The sequence below is a fragment of the Alosa sapidissima genome, chromosome 9 (assembly GCF_018492685.1).
Source record: "Alosa sapidissima isolate fAloSap1 chromosome 9, fAloSap1.pri, whole genome shotgun sequence".
NCBI lineage: Eukaryota > Metazoa > Chordata > Actinopteri > Clupeiformes > Clupeidae > Alosa > Alosa sapidissima.
In genome coordinates, this window is record NC_055965.1 from 2,147,026 (window position 1) to 2,167,312 (window position 20,287).

At 43.0% G+C, this 20,287-nt stretch overlaps 3 protein-coding genes across 6 annotated transcripts; all 3 read left to right on the top strand.

The window, feature by feature from the left end:
• The first annotated feature begins 2,031 nt into the window (after positions 1 to 2,031).
• Positions 2,032 to 6,700, top strand: LOC121718753 (probable G-protein coupled receptor 139). The gene is made up of 2 exons (XM_042103896.1): positions 2,032 to 2,830; positions 3,976 to 6,700. Exons 1-2 carry the CDS (start codon positions 2,686 to 2,688, stop codon positions 5,001 to 5,003), a joined length of 1,173 nt encoding a protein of 390 aa, XP_041959830.1. The 5' UTR covers positions 2,032 to 2,685; the 3' UTR covers positions 5,004 to 6,700.
• A 2,162-nt stretch (positions 6,701 to 8,862) lies between these two features.
• Positions 8,863 to 12,732, top strand: gprc5bb (G protein-coupled receptor, class C, group 5, member Bb). Of its 2 annotated transcripts, none has more exons than XM_042103892.1 (4): positions 8,863 to 9,206; positions 10,241 to 11,317; positions 11,403 to 11,533; positions 12,263 to 12,732. In XM_042103892.1, exons 2-4 carry the CDS (start codon positions 10,243 to 10,245, stop codon positions 12,305 to 12,307), a joined length of 1,251 nt encoding a protein of 416 aa, XP_041959826.1. In that variant the 5' UTR covers positions 8,863 to 9,206; positions 10,241 to 10,242; the 3' UTR covers positions 12,308 to 12,732. The 2 variants fall into 2 exon arrangements, with proteins under 2 accessions (XP_041959826.1, XP_041959827.1); XM_042103893.1 differs by having other exon boundaries at positions 11,421 to 11,533.
• A 1,708-nt stretch (positions 12,733 to 14,440) lies between these two features.
• Positions 14,441 to 20,251, top strand: knop1 (lysine-rich nucleolar protein 1). 3 transcript variants are annotated; one of them, XM_042103838.1, is made up of 6 exons: positions 14,441 to 14,653; positions 15,131 to 15,464; positions 15,618 to 16,486; positions 17,117 to 17,179; positions 17,790 to 17,843; positions 19,569 to 20,251. In XM_042103838.1, exons 2-6 carry the CDS (start codon positions 15,131 to 15,133, stop codon positions 19,872 to 19,874), a joined length of 1,626 nt encoding a protein of 541 aa, XP_041959772.1. In that variant the 5' UTR covers positions 14,441 to 14,653; the 3' UTR covers positions 19,875 to 20,251. The 3 variants fall into 3 exon arrangements, with proteins under 3 accessions (XP_041959772.1, XP_041959770.1, XP_041959771.1); XM_042103836.1 differs by having other exon boundaries at positions 15,131 to 16,486; XM_042103837.1 differs by lacking the exon at positions 17,117 to 17,179 and having other exon boundaries at positions 15,131 to 16,486.
• Positions 20,252 to 20,287: the final 36 nt, after the last annotated feature.

The following is a 20,287-nucleotide window of genomic DNA, read 5'->3' on the forward strand; positions in this document are numbered from 1 at the left end:
TGGGGGTTACAATCTGTCTTCTAAATGTTCAGTGCTAAATTGCTCTTGAAATGCAGACCAAGCACTCACAAACTTCTGTGACGTCTTCTTCAAGTTCTAGTTCTGACCAGGTTTGCCAGGGATGTGCTGGCTGACATGTTGATAGACTTGTTGGTGGCTTTTCTTCCCTGACTAAACTCTTCTTCCAGGTCCTGCATGCTAATGAGACCCACAGAGCGGCATCCTAGCATAACAACCTCAGTTACAATCAGCACAAAAGACAAACATTTTTTTTTTGTTAATCTCCTTATTCATTTTGCATTATCCTCAAATGAAATTACAACTCTCTCTCTCTCTCTTTCTCCCTCTCTCTCACTCCCTCTCACTCTCTCTCTCTCTCTCTCTGCTTCCCTCTCCTTCGTTCTCTCTGACACATATACTCTGTTCATTCGTCAATGTCTTAAATCTCATTTCTGTCCTAATATCCCTTGGTTGGCAGCCTTGGTGAATTATGCATGGCCTTGATAAATTTGTCTGTCACAGTGTGCAGCAAGGCACAAAAACGAGAAGATGGAGAGTAGAGGCTGGAGGGAGAGAGAGAAAGAGAGAGAGGGAGAGAGAGACTTTAAAAAGAGAGAGAGAAAGTGAGAGAGGGAGAGATAGATAATAAGACAGAGAGGGAGATAGAGAGAGGAAGAGAGAGATAATGAGACAGAGAAGGAGAGAGAATGAGAGGGAGAGAGAATGAGAGAGAGAGAGAAAGAGAGAGAGGGAGAGAGAGAGAGAGAACAATGGCAAAGAGTTGGATGGGAGCAGTAATACATCAGAAAGCCTTAAAGAGGAGTTTGGACAGATAGAGTGCCCTCGAGGTGTAAACCCTGGACCCTCACAGTGGCTTTCCATCACAACTAGCCCATCAAGGCTGGCCATGACAGCCTGCCACATGTATTTGGAGATAGAATTCTGTTTAGATAATAAAATACAAACAATTATATCTCCAGAAAGAAATCTGAGGCTGAGGCTGAAATATGGCTCGTACGATTGGCTTTATATGAGAAGTGGCATAGAGCCCACACCATATGGATCTCTGACCAGGGAGCCTCTATAGACAGCCTCTAATACTTTATATTGTCCATGCTGGAACACTGTGTTGCTCATCAGCGAGCGAAATCTTCTGAGGTTTCTTGTACCAGACCAAAACAGTATCAATATCAACATTATACTATTATTAGTAGATTATTGAGTGGGGTATGCTAAGACAGTATGTTAACAGCTGAGCCTTTTTGTTTAGAGTTTATTACTGTAATATCCCTTTTGGATATTTTGTTTAGATTAGAGAATAAGTTCTTAAATTCAGCTAAAAGAATAGCTCTAATGTTGAAGCCCCTCCGCTGTATTCTGTAATGTTTTCTGTAATGGCGATGAGAAGGATGCTCACAGCTCTGGATGTGAAAAGTGCCAGTACTTACTGAGGGTCAGCTGGAGTCCTGTGGGGGGAGGCCACTCTGCCTGACATTTGCTCACCAACGTCTGACCCCCAATCATAAATATTTGATTTGACATTTTGAAATATTAATTTAATTGGTGATCTCACTGTCTGCAGGACACACAGACAGTATATACTGTATCTATCTTTTGTGTTCTCTCTTTCTCTCTCTCTCTCTCCATCATGCACTGGCTCATTCTGACACATGCGCGTGCACATCATCATTTTCTCTTTTTCCCCTGGTGCTCATGCCATCCCAGCTGTGCTGTTTAATTAAAGGACGAGGAGAGAAGCATTAGGTGTGACTGAGGGGAAAGGGAAGGACATGTCTAGACATTTCTTATTTCTTCCTCTGCCTCCAACTCTCACTGATGACCTTACTGCTCATGGAGACATCAGAACATACAAAACACCTGTCTGTGTGATGAGCTCAATGACCACCTATGCTGCAGGAAGCAACAAGTAGATTTATTTCATTATAGGATTTTTACTTGTGTGTTTGTATTTGTGTGTGTGTGTGTGTGTGTGTGTGTTGGGGGTGGGGGTTGGGGGGTTGTGTCGGACGTAACTCGGAGAGTTCAGTGGGTTCAAAATGTATTTGTCTGAACACTCTCAGTGGGAAATGAACAAGGTGACGATAGTGTGTGTGGACACACACACACACACACATGCGTACACACACACACACACACACACACACACACATGTACACACACACGTACTTAGTGACTTTGTCCTCTCCCTCCTTGATGGTTGCCCTCCCTTTTTCATTTCCCTGCAGCCTCCTCTCAGGACCCCCTCCCTCCCTCCCTCTCTTCACTCTGTCTCCCCCTGCCACTCCCCCACCCCTTGTTCTCACCCTCCTCTCTCCCTCCCTCTCTCCTTCCCTCTCTCCCTCCTCCTCCCTTCTCTTTCTCTGTTGCTCATTTCTCTCTCCTCTCAGTTTTCCTCACCTCGGCTGCAAAGCTGTTCGCTTCACCTCCTCTCCCTCTTCACTGTCGCTCTCACTCCTCTCTTGTCTGTGTCATTCTATCTTTCTCTATCTCTCCAGCTCTTTCTTCCTTCATCCCCCCCTCTCTCTCTCTGTTCCGATTGTCTCTTGACCCATCACTATCTGCATCTGCAGCCTCCTCTCATTCCCATTCACACACGTTCACCTCCTGCAGTAGACTGAGCTGATGCAGTGAGCAGCAGGACCAGGACAGAGTGGAAGAGGAACCATGGAGCCCAGTCACATCTTCCCTGCTCTGTCTCCCAACCAGAGTGCGGAGGGAGGGGGAGACTGGAGTGTGGCGCCCCAGGCATGCCCCCTCAGACCACTGCCCGTCATCTACTACAGCACCCTGCTCTGCCTCGGCCTGCCAGGTACAAATCTGCATCTTTGATTGTGTGTGTGTGTGTCTGCGTGTGTGTATGTGTGTGTGTGTGTGTGAGAGAGAGAGAGAGTGTGTGTGTGTGTGTGTGTATGCACGCGCATGAGAGAGGGAGATGAAGAGAGAGAGAGAGTATGCATGCACGGAATTTGAATACAGAAGTTGTAACAGCACAGGTTATACAGTAATTGTATGTCAAGTTGCCACGGTCACTCTAGATGCCAATTTGTCTATGTGGCTTGTCTGTTGTCTGAAGTGGCTGACAAGTGTCTGTTGTCTGAATGCCATTCAGTGTGATTAATATGAGTAGTGAAGTGTGTGTGTGTTCACCCTTCAAACTGAAAGAGACTGATGGATTATTAATGGTGATCTCTTAGCCCAGATGTGCTACTGTCTGTCTTACTGACACACATTCCCCAGGAGCAAATTCCTCTCTCTCTCTTTCTCTCTCTCTCTCACTCTCTCTCTTTCTCTCTCTCTCTCACACACACACAAACACACCATGAATATAATGTTTAATTCATTGTGAGGAAAAGGTCTAAGATACTGTCTCTCAATCGTGTCTGTCTCTCTATTGTGTGTGGTCATGGAGAGGATAGATCTCTCTCTAAGGATCCCTCTCCCCACTCTCTTCTCACTCTGGCTCACCTCTGAGCCACTAACCCCTTGAACATGATGCATCAGGTCATATACCATCATGAGTGCTTTAAAACACCAGCCTCTGTTTAATCTTTTAATCTGGTGTGTGATGACCCATAAATATTTAGAAGTAAGGACAAGTATTGAATAAATGGGATCAGCCACATTCTAGGTGCTGCCACCGTTGTAATGTTATTCCTTAGTTCATTAGATGTTTTTAATGATGTTTTTATATTACATATTGATGTGATATACTCCACACTGTACATTTAATATACTGAAATAAACTAACAGTCTGTTTAAAGAAAATATACATGTTACAAGGAAGATGTTTCAGAATGGACCAAGTACAGATCTTTGATTTTGTAAATAAAATGTAAAGATCATTTACATGGTTCACAGTGTTTCACGTAAAAGTCTGTCGCTTGAATCGCTTTTAATGCATTGATGATATGTTGACTAAACGCTTTAACGTAAACCTCTCCTGTCATCCCCCAGCTAATCTGTTGACCGTCTTGGTGCTGTCCCAGCTGATGTCGCGCCGTCAAAAGTCCTCCTACATCTACCTGCTGGCCCTGGCCGCAGCGGACATCCTGGTGCTGCTCCTGGTGGTGTTTGTGGACTTCCTGCTGGAGGACTTCCTGCTGAGGGCGCCGTTGCCCGCGGTGCTGCGGGACGTGGTGCAGGTGCTGGAGTTCTGGGCACTTCACACCTCCGTGTGGGTGGCCGTGCCGCTCACGGTGGACCGCTACGTGGCCGTGTGCCACCCTCTGCGCTACCCGTCCATCTCCTACCCTGCGCGAACGCGCCGAGTCATCGCCGCCGTTTACGTGGGCTGCCTGCTCACTGCCACCCCCTACCTGTGGTGGCCGGACCTGTGGCGCGGACTGTCCGCGGTGGGGCGGGCAGGGGGGGCGCTGGGGGCCAGGAACGCGAGCGAGCTCGTGCTGGACGGGACGCAGGCCCACAGGACGGTGGGGCAGCACGCGCTCGTGTGGACCCACTGCCTGACGGTCTACGCCGCTCCGTGCTCCGTCTTCTTCGCTCTGAACGCCGCCATCGTGAGGCGCCTGCGCAGCCGCACGCACAGCCACGGCCGCCTGCGGCTAAGAGGCCTGGCCACCGGCCGCACCACCGCCATCCTGCTGGCGGTCACCTCCATGTTCGCCATCCTGTGGGCGCCGCGCACCGCCCTCCTGCTCTACCGCCTCTACGCCCCCCAGCCCCAGAGCCCCCACTCCGCCCGCCTCCTGCACCTGCTCGCCGACGTGGCTAACATGCTAGCGCTGCTCAACACTGGGGTCAACTTCTTCCTGTACTGCTTCATCAGCAAGCGCTTCCGCGCTGTGGCCGCCAGCGCTCTGAGGGCCCTGCCCCGGTGCCGGCCGCCCCCGCCGCCCTTCTATGCAGGCCACGCCATCTCGGCCTCCAGCAGCCCCTGGATCTCCCCTGCCAACTCGCAGCGTGTCCGGATGTTCGTCTACCAGTATGACAAACACGGGCGGCCTGTGTGCATCTCCTCTTGAGCAAAAGCGTAGGATACGGGATTAGAAACAGGTCCAAGCTCTCTCACTGTAAGAAGTTCACTGGTGCTGCTGACTCGTTGTCACATTACACTCTATATTCAGTGCTACTGAATGGAAAGGGAAAAGAATGCTAATGTGCTAGACATGCCTTAGCATATCTTCCAAGAAATAGTCAATGATATGTCATACTGATATGAAAGCGGCAATAATAATAAGAAATATTTTCAGTTCTTTTCCCGCTTAGAATAGAGCTGAAAGCGGTGATTCTGAACATTACAAAGGTGCTGGCTACTGAATGAACTTATGACAGCTTTGTCTTAGCAGGTGTTTCCCTCTGAAGTGAAGACCACATTGATGTTCAGGGCTTTCATGTGTTGGCTCATCTTGCCCTCATGCATGGGAGGTTAAACATGCTCTCTCATGTAGGTGTTACGGATGCATGGGTGACCTTTTAGTCGTTCAGAGAGGCGTCCGTCCTCTGTGAAGAACAAATTTAGTCAACTTACCTCCAAGAGATCAACTGGTCCCTCAACCCTCTGTACAGCTCAATGGGACAAAAAAAAATCAATTGGCTTCAAAAGACAGCTATCCAATGGCCAAACGGTGTGTATGAAGGTCACAGAATGTCATTATCTGTCACCAACAATCCTCTTTTCACCTTTAAGTAGACATCCCCTCCTGTTTCTCTTAAAAGCATGTTGAGTCACAGTGGCCTATCAGATCGTCACTTGCCCACTGAAAAACAGTCTCCTAAGCTATCTCACCATGGCAACAAAAGAGCTCTCAGGCTGGGAATTGTCCCATGATGGATATGAAGAGGTGCGAAGGTCAGCTAATTTATTGAAGAAAAATAAAAGAGGGCTTGAAAACGGGAGATGAGATCATGTAGTCGAGGCTTTGAAGTGATGTATTACTTAAGGACCCATTTGTGTCAGTATTTATTTATTTGATTGTTTGTTTGTTGATCATTTAATTATATCTTTTTATTTATTTGTATTTATTAATTTGAGTGTAGCTTGCAAGTTTCAAAGCAACAATTTTTGTGCATTTCTGAAAGTGTTGTGAAGTAAATGCCAGTGCAGTTTGTTGTGTTTACTGATGACATTTGATGTCTTTGCAGTATGTAGGGCTATTGTAAGAGCTTATCTAATGTAGGCTACTACGTCAGCTGCTAAATATGGATTGGCTCCTTTGATTGACATTTGTTTTAAATGGCAAAGAAAACCAAGATTAACTTGTGTTGTTTCTCATATGTTCAGTATTTGTATGTGGTATTCTCATGTTGACTTGTGTTTAGATGTGTACTGGCTCAGCTCTGCCACGGTTTCCATGTCTAGCAATAAGGATAGAATAATAGAAGCATACAGAAAAAGGCTGTTACAAAGGGAAACTAGCACTGATTTAAATGTACACAAACTCTGGTGACAATTCTGATAACATTGCACAAGTTACACTAACTCCACCATCCAGGCTGCTTTACTATCTGCAATGCAGGATAAACCACAGGGTTTAATCTCAAAAAGAAAAAAACAGTCAATCTCTTAACTTTAAGCAGAAAAATGTCAAATGTGTCAGTATCAAAACTATAGCTTGCTTCAGTATAAATATATATGGTGCTGGGGTTAATAAGAAAGGAAAGACAGCAATGCTGTTACAAGTCTTTGTGTGTGGTAGGTCTTGTTTCCTACAATGGCACACGTGTGATTTTGGTATAGAACTGTTTTGATGTCACAATAAAAAGACAACAAAAACATTTCCGTGACTTCATTGCCATGTTTAAATGAAGAGCTTATGTAGCCTATTCATGGTTCTCTTTGTTCTTGGGGAAATAAGACTGGATTTAAATGAGACAAAAATTAGACAAAGATTATTTACAACATAGTTTATACACTTTGTATAACAGTATAACAGTATTTTATTTGAGCAAAATGGATCCCAGCCCTAGCCTTATCAAACCACTAGGTGGAGCTTGGGGTGTAATTTGCACACCATCTTGATACAGGCCTACTTTCTGGTGCAGGTAGCTATCATCATATTTCATTATCAATTTTATATAAACATGGACAGTACATTTGATGCACAGAAAGAAGGAACACTTGACTTAACCAGTGTAAAAACGTTAAAGATGGTGAATGAAGAGTGTGCGGGGTAACACATGCTTCTGCAGGTGGCTGATGGCTGAATGTTTTTTTTTTTTCAACAGTGTCTAAACCAAGACAGACAGCTAGACCAATCACCAGTCACCCTAAAACGGAACCTTAGGGTCTTCCTCCTCTCTTCTCCACGAAAGTTCTTAATGAGTTGATAGGATTGATGTGGATGAACCTCGACTCTGTCAGTTCAGTTTCTGCTTGTTGCACGGCAAGAGCAACAAGTACCATCAGCTTCAGATACGTTTCACTCTTATTTAAACAGCTAAGAAGAAGTCATTTTAACAATGAGAGGGCTTGGCCTCTCACCTTATCATGTTGGGATGAGAATTTATTTGTGCTGCAAATTTTGGGTATTGATCTGTGATTAAAATTAAAATGTTTAACTTTGATTTCCGTTCTCAGTTACTGATATAGCTTGTCACCATTAATTTCATCTATACTGTAAAACAGATTATCCAAAGGATAGCTTTCATGATGTCCAAAAAGCACTCTTGTTTATAATATCAGTGGGGTCACGATGATGCCAGATGAGGTCAGTTCTAGTCCTTCCTGAGTCCCCTAGAGAGTGGAAGGACAGTTGAAGTGCGGATTATCTGCTCTGCTACTTAACCTCAGAGTATAATCACTGAAGTGAGCAACTCAGCACTTTGGTCTCGCTTCCCCCTTCACTCCTGTCTTCTATTTTGTCACTTTCAATCTCTGTCTTTTTAGGGGATGCTATATTTGTATCTAGGCTCTCACCATCACTGCTCGATTGTGTGATAGAAGTAAAAATGTCTGACTTTTGCTACTGCAGTTTGATTTGAATTCATTGTGGACAAAAACAATAATATAAAACAACATTATTTAACATAGCATACAGTTTTGCAGTTCAGTGTTGACAAATGCATAAATGCTCTCACTTGTTATGCTGTTGCTAATGCAGATGGGTGAAATAAATGTACTTCTCATGAAGTTATTTTCAATTTCATCTGTGACTGTGACAGAATGACTGACTGGTTGTAGGCTTCTGTGCAATTGATTACACTTTGTGTTGGAGCTGCTAAAGTTGGCATGGCTAGTAGAAGCTAATCTGATTATTAACTGACACAGGATTAGTCGAGAGGATACAGTCTTTACCCACAAAACTGGTCTGAAGTCAGCCTGAGACACTTCGTACAAGTAAAGTTGAAAGGCATGAGAACACTGTCTACTTTTACAGAGTTTACAGTGATCCATAGGCGACCAAACGAAGACACGCACGAGATTAACTCCTCTTTAAAGTTGCGAGATTTCAGCTATGACATAACATCTTGAGGAAACGCGTCTCACGTTGAATTGCACCTGTAGGCCTACGCATCGGCGCAAACACCCGTCTGCAGATAACAGGCTTGCCAGTTTATAGTGAGATGGAGCGGTGCGCTAAATAAAGAAGGTATGGTTATCTCTCCTACTTTTGGGAATCCCTGACCGCAGATTCTGATCTCGGCCTCTTTTACTCTTGGATTATAGTTAACTATTACTGCAACTGTTTCTACTTGTTGAGATTCCCAATCGACAATGGACGATTTAGCGTCTTAATGATGAGCGCCATTGCATTATTGACTTGATGCAAGTTGCAATCACGTCTGCAGCGACTCCACACTTTCACGACGCGCAGTAAAGTATAAGCTACGCTCTCTTTGCCAGTGTATGAGACAGAGCGAGAGAAGGCGGGAGTGGGGGGAAGGGGGGCACAACACCTACATCAAGCTCTCAAATCTGCGCCTAGCGGGATGAATTGAAACGGTAATCTTTACTGCAAGGAAATGTTTTGAATCAGGCCAATCATTTTTATCGAAAATCTTCGCAGTTGATGAGGTTTCGAAAGAAGTTTTCCTGCAAAGAAGTAGCCTACTGCAACGGCAGGAAGAACGGCTCACAATTATAGCCTAAAATCACACCCAAGGAATCTGGTTGTGCCTTCAGCCCACGATGGTTCATTCGAAATGAGACATCAGTTTGGGAATTAATAACTTAAAAAAAAAAAAAAAACTGTTAAGCCACTGCCCATATACGACTTCAGCCTAAGGTAAGTAGACTTGTTGCTTGGGTTTTGAATCCTCTTCATCACTGAGATAAATGACTAGCATTACCTAGTGTGCTTCTATGTCAAGTGTCACCATAACACTTAACAGAAAAATGCCATTCGGGGTTGACTATATATGTTTTAATGCTTTCAAAAGCGAAATATGAAAAGATATTAGGTATTATCAAGTCATTTGCGATGGCTCATTAATGGCTATTCAAACCTTTACTGTATTGGTTGTCTTTGAGGTTTCTGCCCAATCAGTGGCAGAGTTCACTACTTTAACTCCACCCTCTGCATTCTTCCTACATATTTCTGCTGCTCCTCCGAGATCTGTTAGTGTGTGTTCTTGCCATATATGATAACAAAAAACTCCTACGCAGAGAAACAGAGGACAGGGAAAATACATTGAATAATGTGACAGTATGTGTGGCATGACTCCTCAGTTCATAGATAGTGTAGTGTACAATTAATTTAGACTTCTATGCTGTGATAATCTGGATAATCAGGAACTTCTTTTTAATACGCAGTCTGCATGTTGTGGATTGTGATGTGTGTTGGAGATGTTGCCCTGCTACTCAGTGATAGCAGCTTATGTAAACCTCATCTCAGCCTGCCCACGCTGTGCTGCTGGTTTCCATGGTAACTGTTCAGGGCTGGCACAGGCTTGAGGTGGCACATTGTGAGAGACTCAACAAAGGCATGACATCATGAAGTTGCTGAGCTGAAGTTAGCTGTCTCCCACAACTGAATGATGCTCTATGTGATGTGTGCAGATAAGGTGTAATATTCAGGACTGAATGATGCTCTATGTGATGTGTGCAGATAAGGTGTAATATTCAGGACTGAATGATGCTCTATGTGATGTGTGCAGATAAGGTGTAATATTCAGGACTGAATGATGCTCTATGTGATGTGTGCAGATAAGGTGTAATATTCAGGACTGAATGATGCTCTATGTGATGTGTGCAGATAAGGTGTAATATTCAGGACTCATTTTTGCTTTCTCTGCCTTTCCACCGTTGCTCTTCGTCCAGCCATGGCCATCAGCCCTGCCCTCCTCTTCCTCTTGTCCGTGATCAGCTGTGGCTCGACCGAGGACTCCGACTCCCACCCTCAGCCCCCACGGGGCTGCGGCTCATCGGTGGGGGTCCCGTATCAGGTGCTGTGCGACCTGGAGTCCGTGTGGGGCGTGGTCCTGGAGGCCGTGGCGTGCGGCGGGGCTGTGACGGCCCTGGTGCTGGCCCTGGTGCTGCTGACCCGGCTGCGCTACGTGCCCGAGCCCGAGCGGCGCAGCGGCGTGGGCCCGCTCCTGCTGCTGCTCGCCGGGACGGTGGGCCTCTTCGGCCTCTCCTTCGCCTTCCTGGTGGGCCGCGGGGAGGGCCTGTGCGTGCTGCGGAGGGCCCTCTGGGGGCCGCTCTTCGCCCTCTGCTTCTCCTGCCTGCTGGCGCAGGCGCTGCGGCTGAGGAGGCTGGCGGCCGGGAAGCGCGGCCCAACGGGGGGGTCTCTGGCCGGCCTGGCGGTGGCGCTGACTCTGGTGCAGGGGGTGATCGCGGCCGAGTGGCTGCTGCTGACGGTGCTCCGTGAGGGCCACGCGGCCTGCGACTACCTGCCCGTGGACTTCACGCTGGCCTGCAGCTATGCGCTGGGGCTGCTGCTGATGGCCACAGGCCTGTCTCTGGGCGTGGTGCTGTGCGGAGGGGGGCGGTCGGAGACGCTCCGGCGCAGGTGGAGGTGTAACGGAGTCTGGCTCTTCCTGTCCTGCCTCGCCTCACTCATCCTCTGGGCGGCCTGGCTTGGCTTCTATCTCTACAACGACCTGGTGGCCACGTCAGTGCTGCACCATGGGCGACCCGATTGGGACGAGCCCGCACTGGCCGTCGCCCTGGTGACGGAAGGGTGGGCACTGCTGCTATTCCATGCCATCCCAGAGGCTCACCTGTGTCTGCGGCAGGAGCCTCAGTTTAGCATGGCATCGCCGGAATTCTACGACACTACCAATCAGTCGTCCTCTCAGCTCCAGGACCAAGGCTTTGAGGAGGACGAAGTACCCCCAACACAAAGACCTCCATTTGCAGACAACCAGGCCTTCACCATAGAGGAACACAGTGCAGGTATTTGTCAGTTCCCTGGCTTTTTTTCAACCCATTGACCATCCTTATGCAATCATAACACAAATATCATTGTGCTTCATTTGAGACGTGTATCTGTTCCCAGCTCTTCGGTCCGGTGCATACCATAATGGCCTGGCAGGGGCTCGGCAGGGCCTGCCGTTCAGAAGTCATGTGTACCAGCCCACGGAAATGGCATTACTGATGAACAGTGGAACAGTAAGACCTACTTACTCTCTGACTCGTACTTGCTGCTGCGTTCCATTTGCCTCATCGATGGTAATTGGTGACTGGGAATGACGTTTCATCGGAGTTGAATGCGTTCCATTTGTTAACAAGTCGGAAGAATAAAATGCTACCGTCTGTTAGCAATTGTCTGTTATTAGCGATTGTTACCAGATACAGCAATACCAGTTTGTAACGAAGCATTACACAGTACAAACAAACAACCAAAATGTTGTAGCAGCATAGCAACAGATAGAGGTTAGACACTATTGTTTCAACAACCGATTTAATGAGATACAAATAGAACAGAACTGCTAATGAACATTCATATCTACGACTCTTATTTAGCCTACTGTTAAAAGGCCCAGCCATCTTGGAAATTCAAACTCGGGGTACTCGGGGTTTGATAGGCTTCAGGGGGTGTTCCATTTACAACATCTTGCTCCTAACTGGCAAAATAAACTGAGAAAAGCGACTTACGTGTACAAGTGGAACGCACCATTTCTAACTTACCATACCCACAAGAGACAGAAAAGTACATTTTAGAGGTTGGCATGTTTTACTAAATAAACAAAGCTGTGATGTTGACAATTCGTATTATGCCATATGCATGTGACATTACATTCACCATATAAGACAAGCCACGATGTGTGAGATAAAGTCGTTCTAATCTTCACCTAGTAATCCCTCTCTCCCCTCCCCTCCCCCTACACACACTAACAGATTCCTACAGCACCTCCAAACTTCACTGGAAGACAGCTATGGTGAGATGAGAAGGAATCGGCTGGAGAATAAGATGCTCAGGATTCTACTTTTCAGAAGGACAATCGTTTTTCAAAAGGACATTTAAGTATTGTTACTTCAGTGATGTAATGAAATTGCTTTCTCTTTTTTATGGGAAATTTCTTGTCATATTTATTTGAATCTTAAAATATTGTACTAAGCAGCTACATTTTTCTTCTGTGACAGCGATTCCACATTCCTTACAGTTTATTGTAGATGTGTAAAAGTGTTGTTTTTTTAATGCTTTGTGATTTTAATGTATTGCACAGATTTTGAAACTTTCCTATGAGGGATGTTGTGACTTGCACTTTATGATGAGACTGAACAATCCCAATCAACTCACAGTGAATGTATGTTTAATTAATGAATGTATTTCCGCAACAGAACATGAATATATGAGATAAGATACTAATGTAAAGTGTTTATATATTTATTTATTTATTATACTATATGAATTTCCTGGAGTCTAATATGGAAGCTTTCTATGGTGCACAATGCAAAAGTTATATAGGCTACTTGTCCAACACATTCTTTCACACAAGCTTACATCACAGACCACTCAAGACTCCGTGCCATGATGTCGGAGGTGCAAACAATATTGGAGGTGTGTTGACAGCTCACCTTGGATATAGATATGCAAACTCACCTTGGATATAGATATGCACCGTTTTATTGCAGGGTTTTAGGATATATGTCATCTGGTTTGTGACCACAGCCAAGTTCTATAGCAGGCTATAAACGTAAATTGAAGCCTTTTAGACTGAAAGATTAATTATAGATTGATAGACGAGTTTTGGTTGATTTGACCATCAGTTAACTTTGAAACAGGCACCTTACTTTTTAGTGTACTAAAGACTAAATAGCTCGTTATAGTTACCAAAATGATAGCCAAGGTGGCAGAAGTAAACACATATATATGGATAGCTATAAAAACTGTGCTTTCCTGATACAAATAAACATGACAAAATACTTTTATAACCCTTGATCCAGCTCCTTTCAATGTGATCTCAATGGTAATTTTTGTTTGCATCTCCAACAGTCTACAAATGCCTGTGTGTTTGTGTCAAAGAATAGTTGCCTACCATGTGCTAGGCTACACACTGAATAGCTTGAAAAAAATGATTCATTCATAACTAAGTCATAACTTTCAATCAGTTATGTAAACATAATTGATGCCTATATGTTCAGATAGACCAGATCATGGTCTGAAATGTATGCAATATACCAATCAATGTCATCTTTAAGGCCTACATGCAGGGGCGCTGCTAGAAAATTTGGGCCCTACAGTATGGCAGACAATAGTTCTGGGCCCCCTGATATTATATAGTATTATCAGGTGGGCTCTCTGGGGGCCCCCTGTCAGTGCTGGGCCCTTAGAATCATCCTAACCCCCCTGCTGCTGAGGTCTTAAAAAAAAACAAAAAAACAACTTTCTATAGCCTCATTTGGAGTATCCATACAGGGCACAGATTAACATGCTGGCTAACGCGGTTCCCACAACATTAGCAGTAGACAGAACAGCACAATCCTGCATGCTGGTTAAAACATTTGAAATCAACTTTGACCATGCAAACCTAGTCTTTATTTTATTTAATAATGTTAGCCTGAAATAGTCTTTGTCTCAAACAAGTTTATTTATGGCTTGGTCCAAGATAACATGGGCTCCAAAAGGCTCCTATATATAGGCCTATCTGGTGGCAGTGAATTGCACCACAGATTACACATTTACATAGCCTACCCATGAATGCATCGGCCTAACTGTCATTGGTCTAGGGTAGGCTAACCCAGAGCCCTAGAGAGAGATCTAGAACTATAAGGCTCTGGGCTCATTTCACTGCCTTTTGTTTCTGTGACAAATCTCTTTAACCTAGAAGTCGCTGGTAGGCTACGGGTATGCTTGTGAATAGCCTGTTTTCCAGAAAAGCATTTAAATAAGGTTCACAAAACACAAATCCATTGTGTCTGAATGAATGACATAATGAAGTAAATTATGTCAAACCATGAACATCTTCGCAAGAGATCGTCTACCAGGGTACTCTTAGCAGCAAAGATTCTAATCTTTGCTTAGCATTCGCGAAGCGCGTCATCTGTTGTCAAGGAACATATTACATTTTCATTTCCGGGTTACAGGGTTGTCCATGCGTGAGGAGGAGATACCGAAGACTTTTCACGTGTTACGGGTTGGCTGATGGTGTTGCTTACCAGTCCGTACTGAAGTATAAAACAAAGCTGACAGTTGGTTTGATATTTTTTGGGGTAGTTTAACTACTAACGGGTTGCAGATTCTTATAGGAGAGTCGTCAGTTGGGATCTCTGTAAATTAACGTAACGGTAAGTAACGTTAGCCCATTCATTTGAGCACAGTTTTGTGACCGTTTGGCTGCTTGGACATTAAAAAGTAGGCTAGTTGAACTAACATTTGGTATAAGTGCATTTCTTTCTTGTAAATGCATGTGAAGTTAAAGCACAGTTCTGTGTTTCCAGTTAAATACTTTGTTTGAGTTACCCAGTGGAGACCTTCCAGATTTTTAAATCACTCATGGAAGTGTTCATGGCACACTCAGTGCTTTGTTTTGTTTCTTTTCATTTATATTAGAAAAGTAAAAATAAGTGTCAATACAAAAAGTAAAATAATGCAAAAAGATGCATACATTTTGTTTACATGGCAGTCTATCAAGGGAGATCACACATTTCACTCTACATTCTGAAAACGAATGATATTTATTTATTGTTTTACTGTAGAAAGAAATGAATGATTTGAACCGACATAACATATCTTTTGTATTGTATTTTGGTCTGAAATTTCAGATGGCAAAAGATAAAGCTGCAGTCAAAGACAAAAAACGAGATAAAGAAAAGAAGCAAAGCCTTGAAGAGGTGACCAAGGTGGTGGCCACGGATGAGGAGGTCATGAATAAGGAAGGGGAGCCCATTTCCACCAAGAAAAAGAAAAGAAAAGAAAAAGAGGTGGTCGAAGACGATAATGAGCAAAGTGACATCATTGAGAGTGAAGCGATAATGGAAAAAGGAGAAAAGAAGAAAAAGAAAAAGAAGAAAAGCTCCTGTGACCACCACATAGCCACAGAAAACAGAGAGTCAAACATGGAAACGGACATCATTGTAATAGAGGAGGACCCTGCAGGTACTGAGGTGAAGAAGAAGAAGAAGAAGAAGAAGAAGAAGAAAAGCTCCTGTGACATCAGTGCCCTTGATGCCGGTGACCAAGTCATAGCCACAAAAAACAGAGAGTCAAACATGGAAATGGACATCATTGTAATAGAGGATGACCCTGCAGGTACTGAGGTAAAGAAGAAGAAGAAGAAGAAGAAGAAAAATAAATTGCAAAGTAAACAGGGCATCAATTCTGAAGAGGATGTACTACCAGACTGTGAAGGTGGAGAGAAGAAAAAGAATGGGGAGGCATTAACAACTGTAAATGACTGTGACATTTCTGGCTTTGACTCTGCAGAGAAAGACTCGGTGGAAACACTAAAAAAGACAAAGAAAAAGAAAAAAAGAAAAGCTGACGAGAATAACGGTGACATTGAAAAGAATGGGTCTGAGAACACTAACGGACAGAAGGCAGACATTGAGGGAAGCGTCACTGTTGAAGACAGAAAGAAAGAAAAGAAGAAGAAAAGAAAACATGATGGCCTAGAAGAAGATGCATGCTTAACAAGTACCATTAAACAAACGGAACACAAGAAAGAGAAAAAGAATAGGAAAGATAGCAGTCATGTGGAGGATATGACAAACACTGCCACAGGATCCCAACTAGAAATACTAGAAGAGAAACCAATGGATGGCAAGACAAAAAAGGGGAAAAAGAAAACCGATATTTCTGAAGCACATGAGCTGGAGAACAACCACATGCAAGGGGAAAAGAAAAAACAGAAAAAGAAAAAGGCTAAAGAAGTGGAACCAACTCAACAGCTTGTTGACAACGAGAAGCATGAGGGAGAAGCCACTGGAACTGAAGCTGTAAACAGGAAGAAGAGAAAAAAGAACAAAAATGATCCTGCAAAGACAGAAGTAGAGACACCAACACCGAAGACATGTGTAGAAGTAGAGACACCAACACCGAAGAAGAAAAAGAACATATCTGAAGAGAGCACTCCAGCAAAGACAGTCAAGAAGGAAGAGTCTGTAGAGGAACATCAAGAGGTAAGTATGACCCGACAGATTTCTGCAACTGTGATAGTGTATGTGACAGTAGATCTTGAATATGCTGAGGAGAAATGGTGATATATGATATGCAGGCTAATCTTATAATATAATGTATATTCAAAGTTAACACTGTCATTATTTTAGTTGTATTCAATTAAAAAAAATCAAATTGCACTCACAGCCCTGCAAAAACACAGCTATGCTGTCAATATTGTCATATGAAAAATGGCTATGATACACAAGAATGATCACAATATATAGGATGCGATGCAATATCATGATATACAGTATGCAATACGATTGCAATAGGGCACAGCCCTACTCCCCGCCATCCATATTATTGTTCAGTTAGAATGGGCTACAGGACTGACCTGAGGAAGGGCTTTCCCCGAAATGTCAATCAAATATTGCTCTGGTGTGCACTCTTTTGTAGTTACTACAGGACTGGTGAAGTCACTGCTGTAACATGACGCTGAATACTGATCTGGAAGTTCATGTCTGTGTTGCACTTTTTGCATAAAACAACATACTCATGTAATCACTAATAAAATAGCAAAAACTGAGATTGATGTATAAATGGCACTTTTACTGGGACTCAAATTTAAATATTTGCCGCTGTGTTTACAGGTGACTGAGGTGGTCTTTTTGTCAGAGAAGCCTGGTAACCAGGATGAAATTTTGATTAACCAGGTATCTGCTGACGGCCGAAAGGTGTTAGCCTAGCCATTTGTATCCATTTTGACTTGAACTTGCAGTGTTCGTCATTGTGCAGTATTCCTACATCTTGAAGGTGCAGTCAGCGATTGCGCAGGAAGTCGCATTTGTTTTGTGTTTAAAACAAATGTGTTAAATATAAATGTATTATTAGACACTTTTGTCCAAAACAACGTTCATTATATTTGATCGAAGGAGCAAACTAAACACACCAGAGGTAGTCCACCCCTACCTTCAGTATTCCTAGAGAAACTCCATGCAAGGTTTCGTTTTTGTTAGGGGGACAGGCTGTCGTCACTTTGTTTCCAGTTTGACGCATGAGCTGCCTACAGAGACCGTTTTTTCTTTTCTTTGTACTCTCGGAATGGGCAGCGAGTGGTTGTGATATGATTGCTGAATATAATGGGATTAAAATGGTGTAAAATTGCTGACTGTACCTTTAATTTCTCTCAACATCAAGTGAATGGATTTAACCACTCCTAATCAATGTAGGATAGAAGCACAGACAAGTAATTATATGTGGGGATATACTTGTATTCCATTTAACATTTCATAGCATAATGGGGTAAACTGTGTGTCATTTCAGGAAAGACGGTTGGCCCTGCAAAGAGAAATTGACGAGGAATCACAGCCAAAATCTGTAAGTCCTTCACAGGGTTCCCACTCTGAGTGAAATGTAAAATTCCATGACTTTTCCCTGACAAAAAAAAAACTGAATTTCCATGACCTACTTTACAATGAAGGGTACAATATACCAACCAAAGCTTTCAGAACAGTCGCGTAGCGTCTGAGAATCTTTTACTTTTTTTAGAGCAGGAGATGAATAAATGGGTATTGAATGAACAAAGTTGGGCTAACCACAACTACTCAAGCAAGCAGTAAAGCTAACTAAAAATGCAATTCCAAGGAATTACCAGTGCATGAAAATGCTAAAGTTGTGATGTAAAATATCATACAGAGTAAAAACAAACTATATTGGTTGCTTGGTAGACGAGGTTTAATATAGTTGGAATGACTGAACAGTTAAATAGATAGGTAGATAGTATAAGGTTAAATTATTTAGGTAGATAGTTAATGATAACTGACAGTTGGAATGGCTCTAATGTTTTCTAGCAGTTATGCTAACTATGTTAACAAAGATAATAATGCTAACCAAGTTACTTAACTTAGTTAATTTAGCTAATATTTTCTAGCAGTTTTTTTTAAAAATATTAATGCTAATGCTGTTAACAATGCTAACTATGTGACTTAGTTAACTTAGCTAATAATTTATAACAGTTATGCTAAAATATAAAGAATGCTAACATGCTAACCATGTGACTTAGCTATTCATGTTTAGCAGTTATACTAACAATGTTAACTATGCTAACCATATTACTTAGCTAACTTAGCTAATGTTTTCTAATAGTTTAGTCAAAAATGATAACAATGCTAACTAGCATGATAACTATGCTAACCATGTTACTTAGCTAACTTAGCTAATCATTTTTAGCAGTTTTGTTAACAATGCTAACTATGCTAACTAGCTACAGTGGGTAGGAGTCATAGTTGATGACAAGTAACAGTTACAATGGCTGAACAGTTGAAAAGTTCAGTAGTTTAAAGGGTTAAATTGTTTAACAGTGAAATATTGTAGTGAGGACTTTTATTTTGAAACAGTTTTTGGCAGAGGAAGCAGTTGAACAGGATGTGTAGTCTTAATAGGGCCAGTTTGTATGCTTAAAGCCTGAGACTGGCAGTTGATCCAGGTGGCCTGAACACCTGCCATAGGATTCTAATTGCTTAACGGCCGTATTGTGATGTCACAATCCGCAATGTTAAGTCTATGGGGATTTTTAAAAAGTTTTTCTTTAATAGTTTAAAAAGTATAAAAGTTTCAAAGTTGAAAAGACATAGCAGCTTGGTCCGTTTGAATACCTATGTTACAAAGTTTGAATGAAGTTTCTGTTCAAGAGAAATTGCGTACGGAAAAAGTGGTAAGCGGAATAATAATAAGTTGTTGTTGTTGCCTTGGAAGAACAGTACAGTGCATTTTCATGCACTGTAATAAGAAGTTGTTGTTGTTGCCTAGGAAGAACAGTACAATGCATTTTCATGCACTGTAATAACCAGATATACACCAATTCTGAGTGGAAATATCTAATAATGTATTTTGGCAAGAAAATGTTAAACTGCTACAACAAAATTCATGACTTTGCCCCCAAAATGATAAAATTCCCTGACTTTCCATGTCTGGAATAGACTTCCCAAAATTCCATGACCCGTGGGAACCCTGCCTTCAGTTATACTATATAAACTATATAACTGTGACACATTTTGATCTACTGAATGTCTTTGAAAATACTCAATTTTCCCTTTTTGTTAGACTTTTGGACAGTGGAGCACTGCCACCTTTGACAGTTCAGACCAACAGCAGAAGTTCTTGCGACTGATGGGTGGCTTCAAGAAAGGCAATCAGCCAGCTGCGTCAGGTGTTGGACGGCCAAACATGGCTCTGGGAAAGGAGGAACAACAGAGCCTGCAGCAGAAACTCCTGGGACAGTTTGAGCGTGCGCAAAATCGTAGAATGGATTTTACAAGCAAAGGAGCAGGACTTGGATTCACTGCGCCAAGCAATAAGAAGTTCTCGATCGATGTGAATGCCAGCCGCTCAGTTAAATTTGATGACTGACTATGCACACATGTCCCTTCATTCAGTTTGATGGGACTGAAATGTAACTCTGGGTTAAGATGACCTGATGTTTTCCTGGCTGACTGAAAACAAGTAATCGTTCTACTGAATAGTAGATCTTTGTACTGCACGTCAACTAATGGGGTCTCGTCAGTCCAGGCTGTTGGCACGGTTGTGAAGCAGGCCTTTGCAGGCGTCTCAGGAATCCTTTTCAGCTACGTGAGCCTAGTTCCCATGGACTATCCTGCTACATCAAAAGGACATTCTTTTGAGTGCAGTGGCAACATGTTGTATGACTGAATTGTATGTTTCTGTAATGAATATTTGTAAACTACAGTGCTATAAAAATCTGTCAAATCATGAGGTTGAGAGATTTACATATTTTCAACTACAAATTCTTTCACACACCATTT

Bases quoted from the DNA above. Each gene is read 5' to 3' on its own strand.
- LOC121718753 (XM_042103896.1), top strand. From the start codon at position 2,686: ATGGAGCCCAGTCACATCTTCCCTGCTCTGTCTCCCAACCAGAGTGCG. The intron at 2,831-3,975 runs GTACAAATCTGC...GTCATCCCCCAG, and splicing joins GCTCTGCCTCGGCCTGCCAG to CTAATCTGTTGACCGTCTTG.
- gprc5bb (XM_042103892.1), top strand. From the start codon at position 10,243: ATGGCCATCAGCCCTGCCCTCCTCTTCCTCTTGTCCGTGATCAGCTGT. The intron at 11,318-11,402 runs GTATTTGTCAGT...GCTTCATTTGAG, and splicing joins CATAGAGGAACACAGTGCAG to ACGTGTATCTGTTCCCAGCT. The intron at 11,534-12,262 runs GTAAGACCTACT...ACACACTAACAG, and splicing joins TACTGATGAACAGTGGAACA to ATTCCTACAGCACCTCCAAA.
- knop1 (XM_042103836.1), top strand. From the start codon at position 15,131: ATGGCAAAAGATAAAGCTGCAGTCAAAGACAAAAAACGAGATAAAGAA. The intron at 16,487-17,116 runs GTAAGTATGACC...CTGTGTTTACAG, and splicing joins CTGTAGAGGAACATCAAGAG to GTGACTGAGGTGGTCTTTTT. The intron at 17,844-19,568 runs GTAAGTCCTTCA...CCTTTTTGTTAG, and splicing joins AGGAATCACAGCCAAAATCT to ACTTTTGGACAGTGGAGCAC.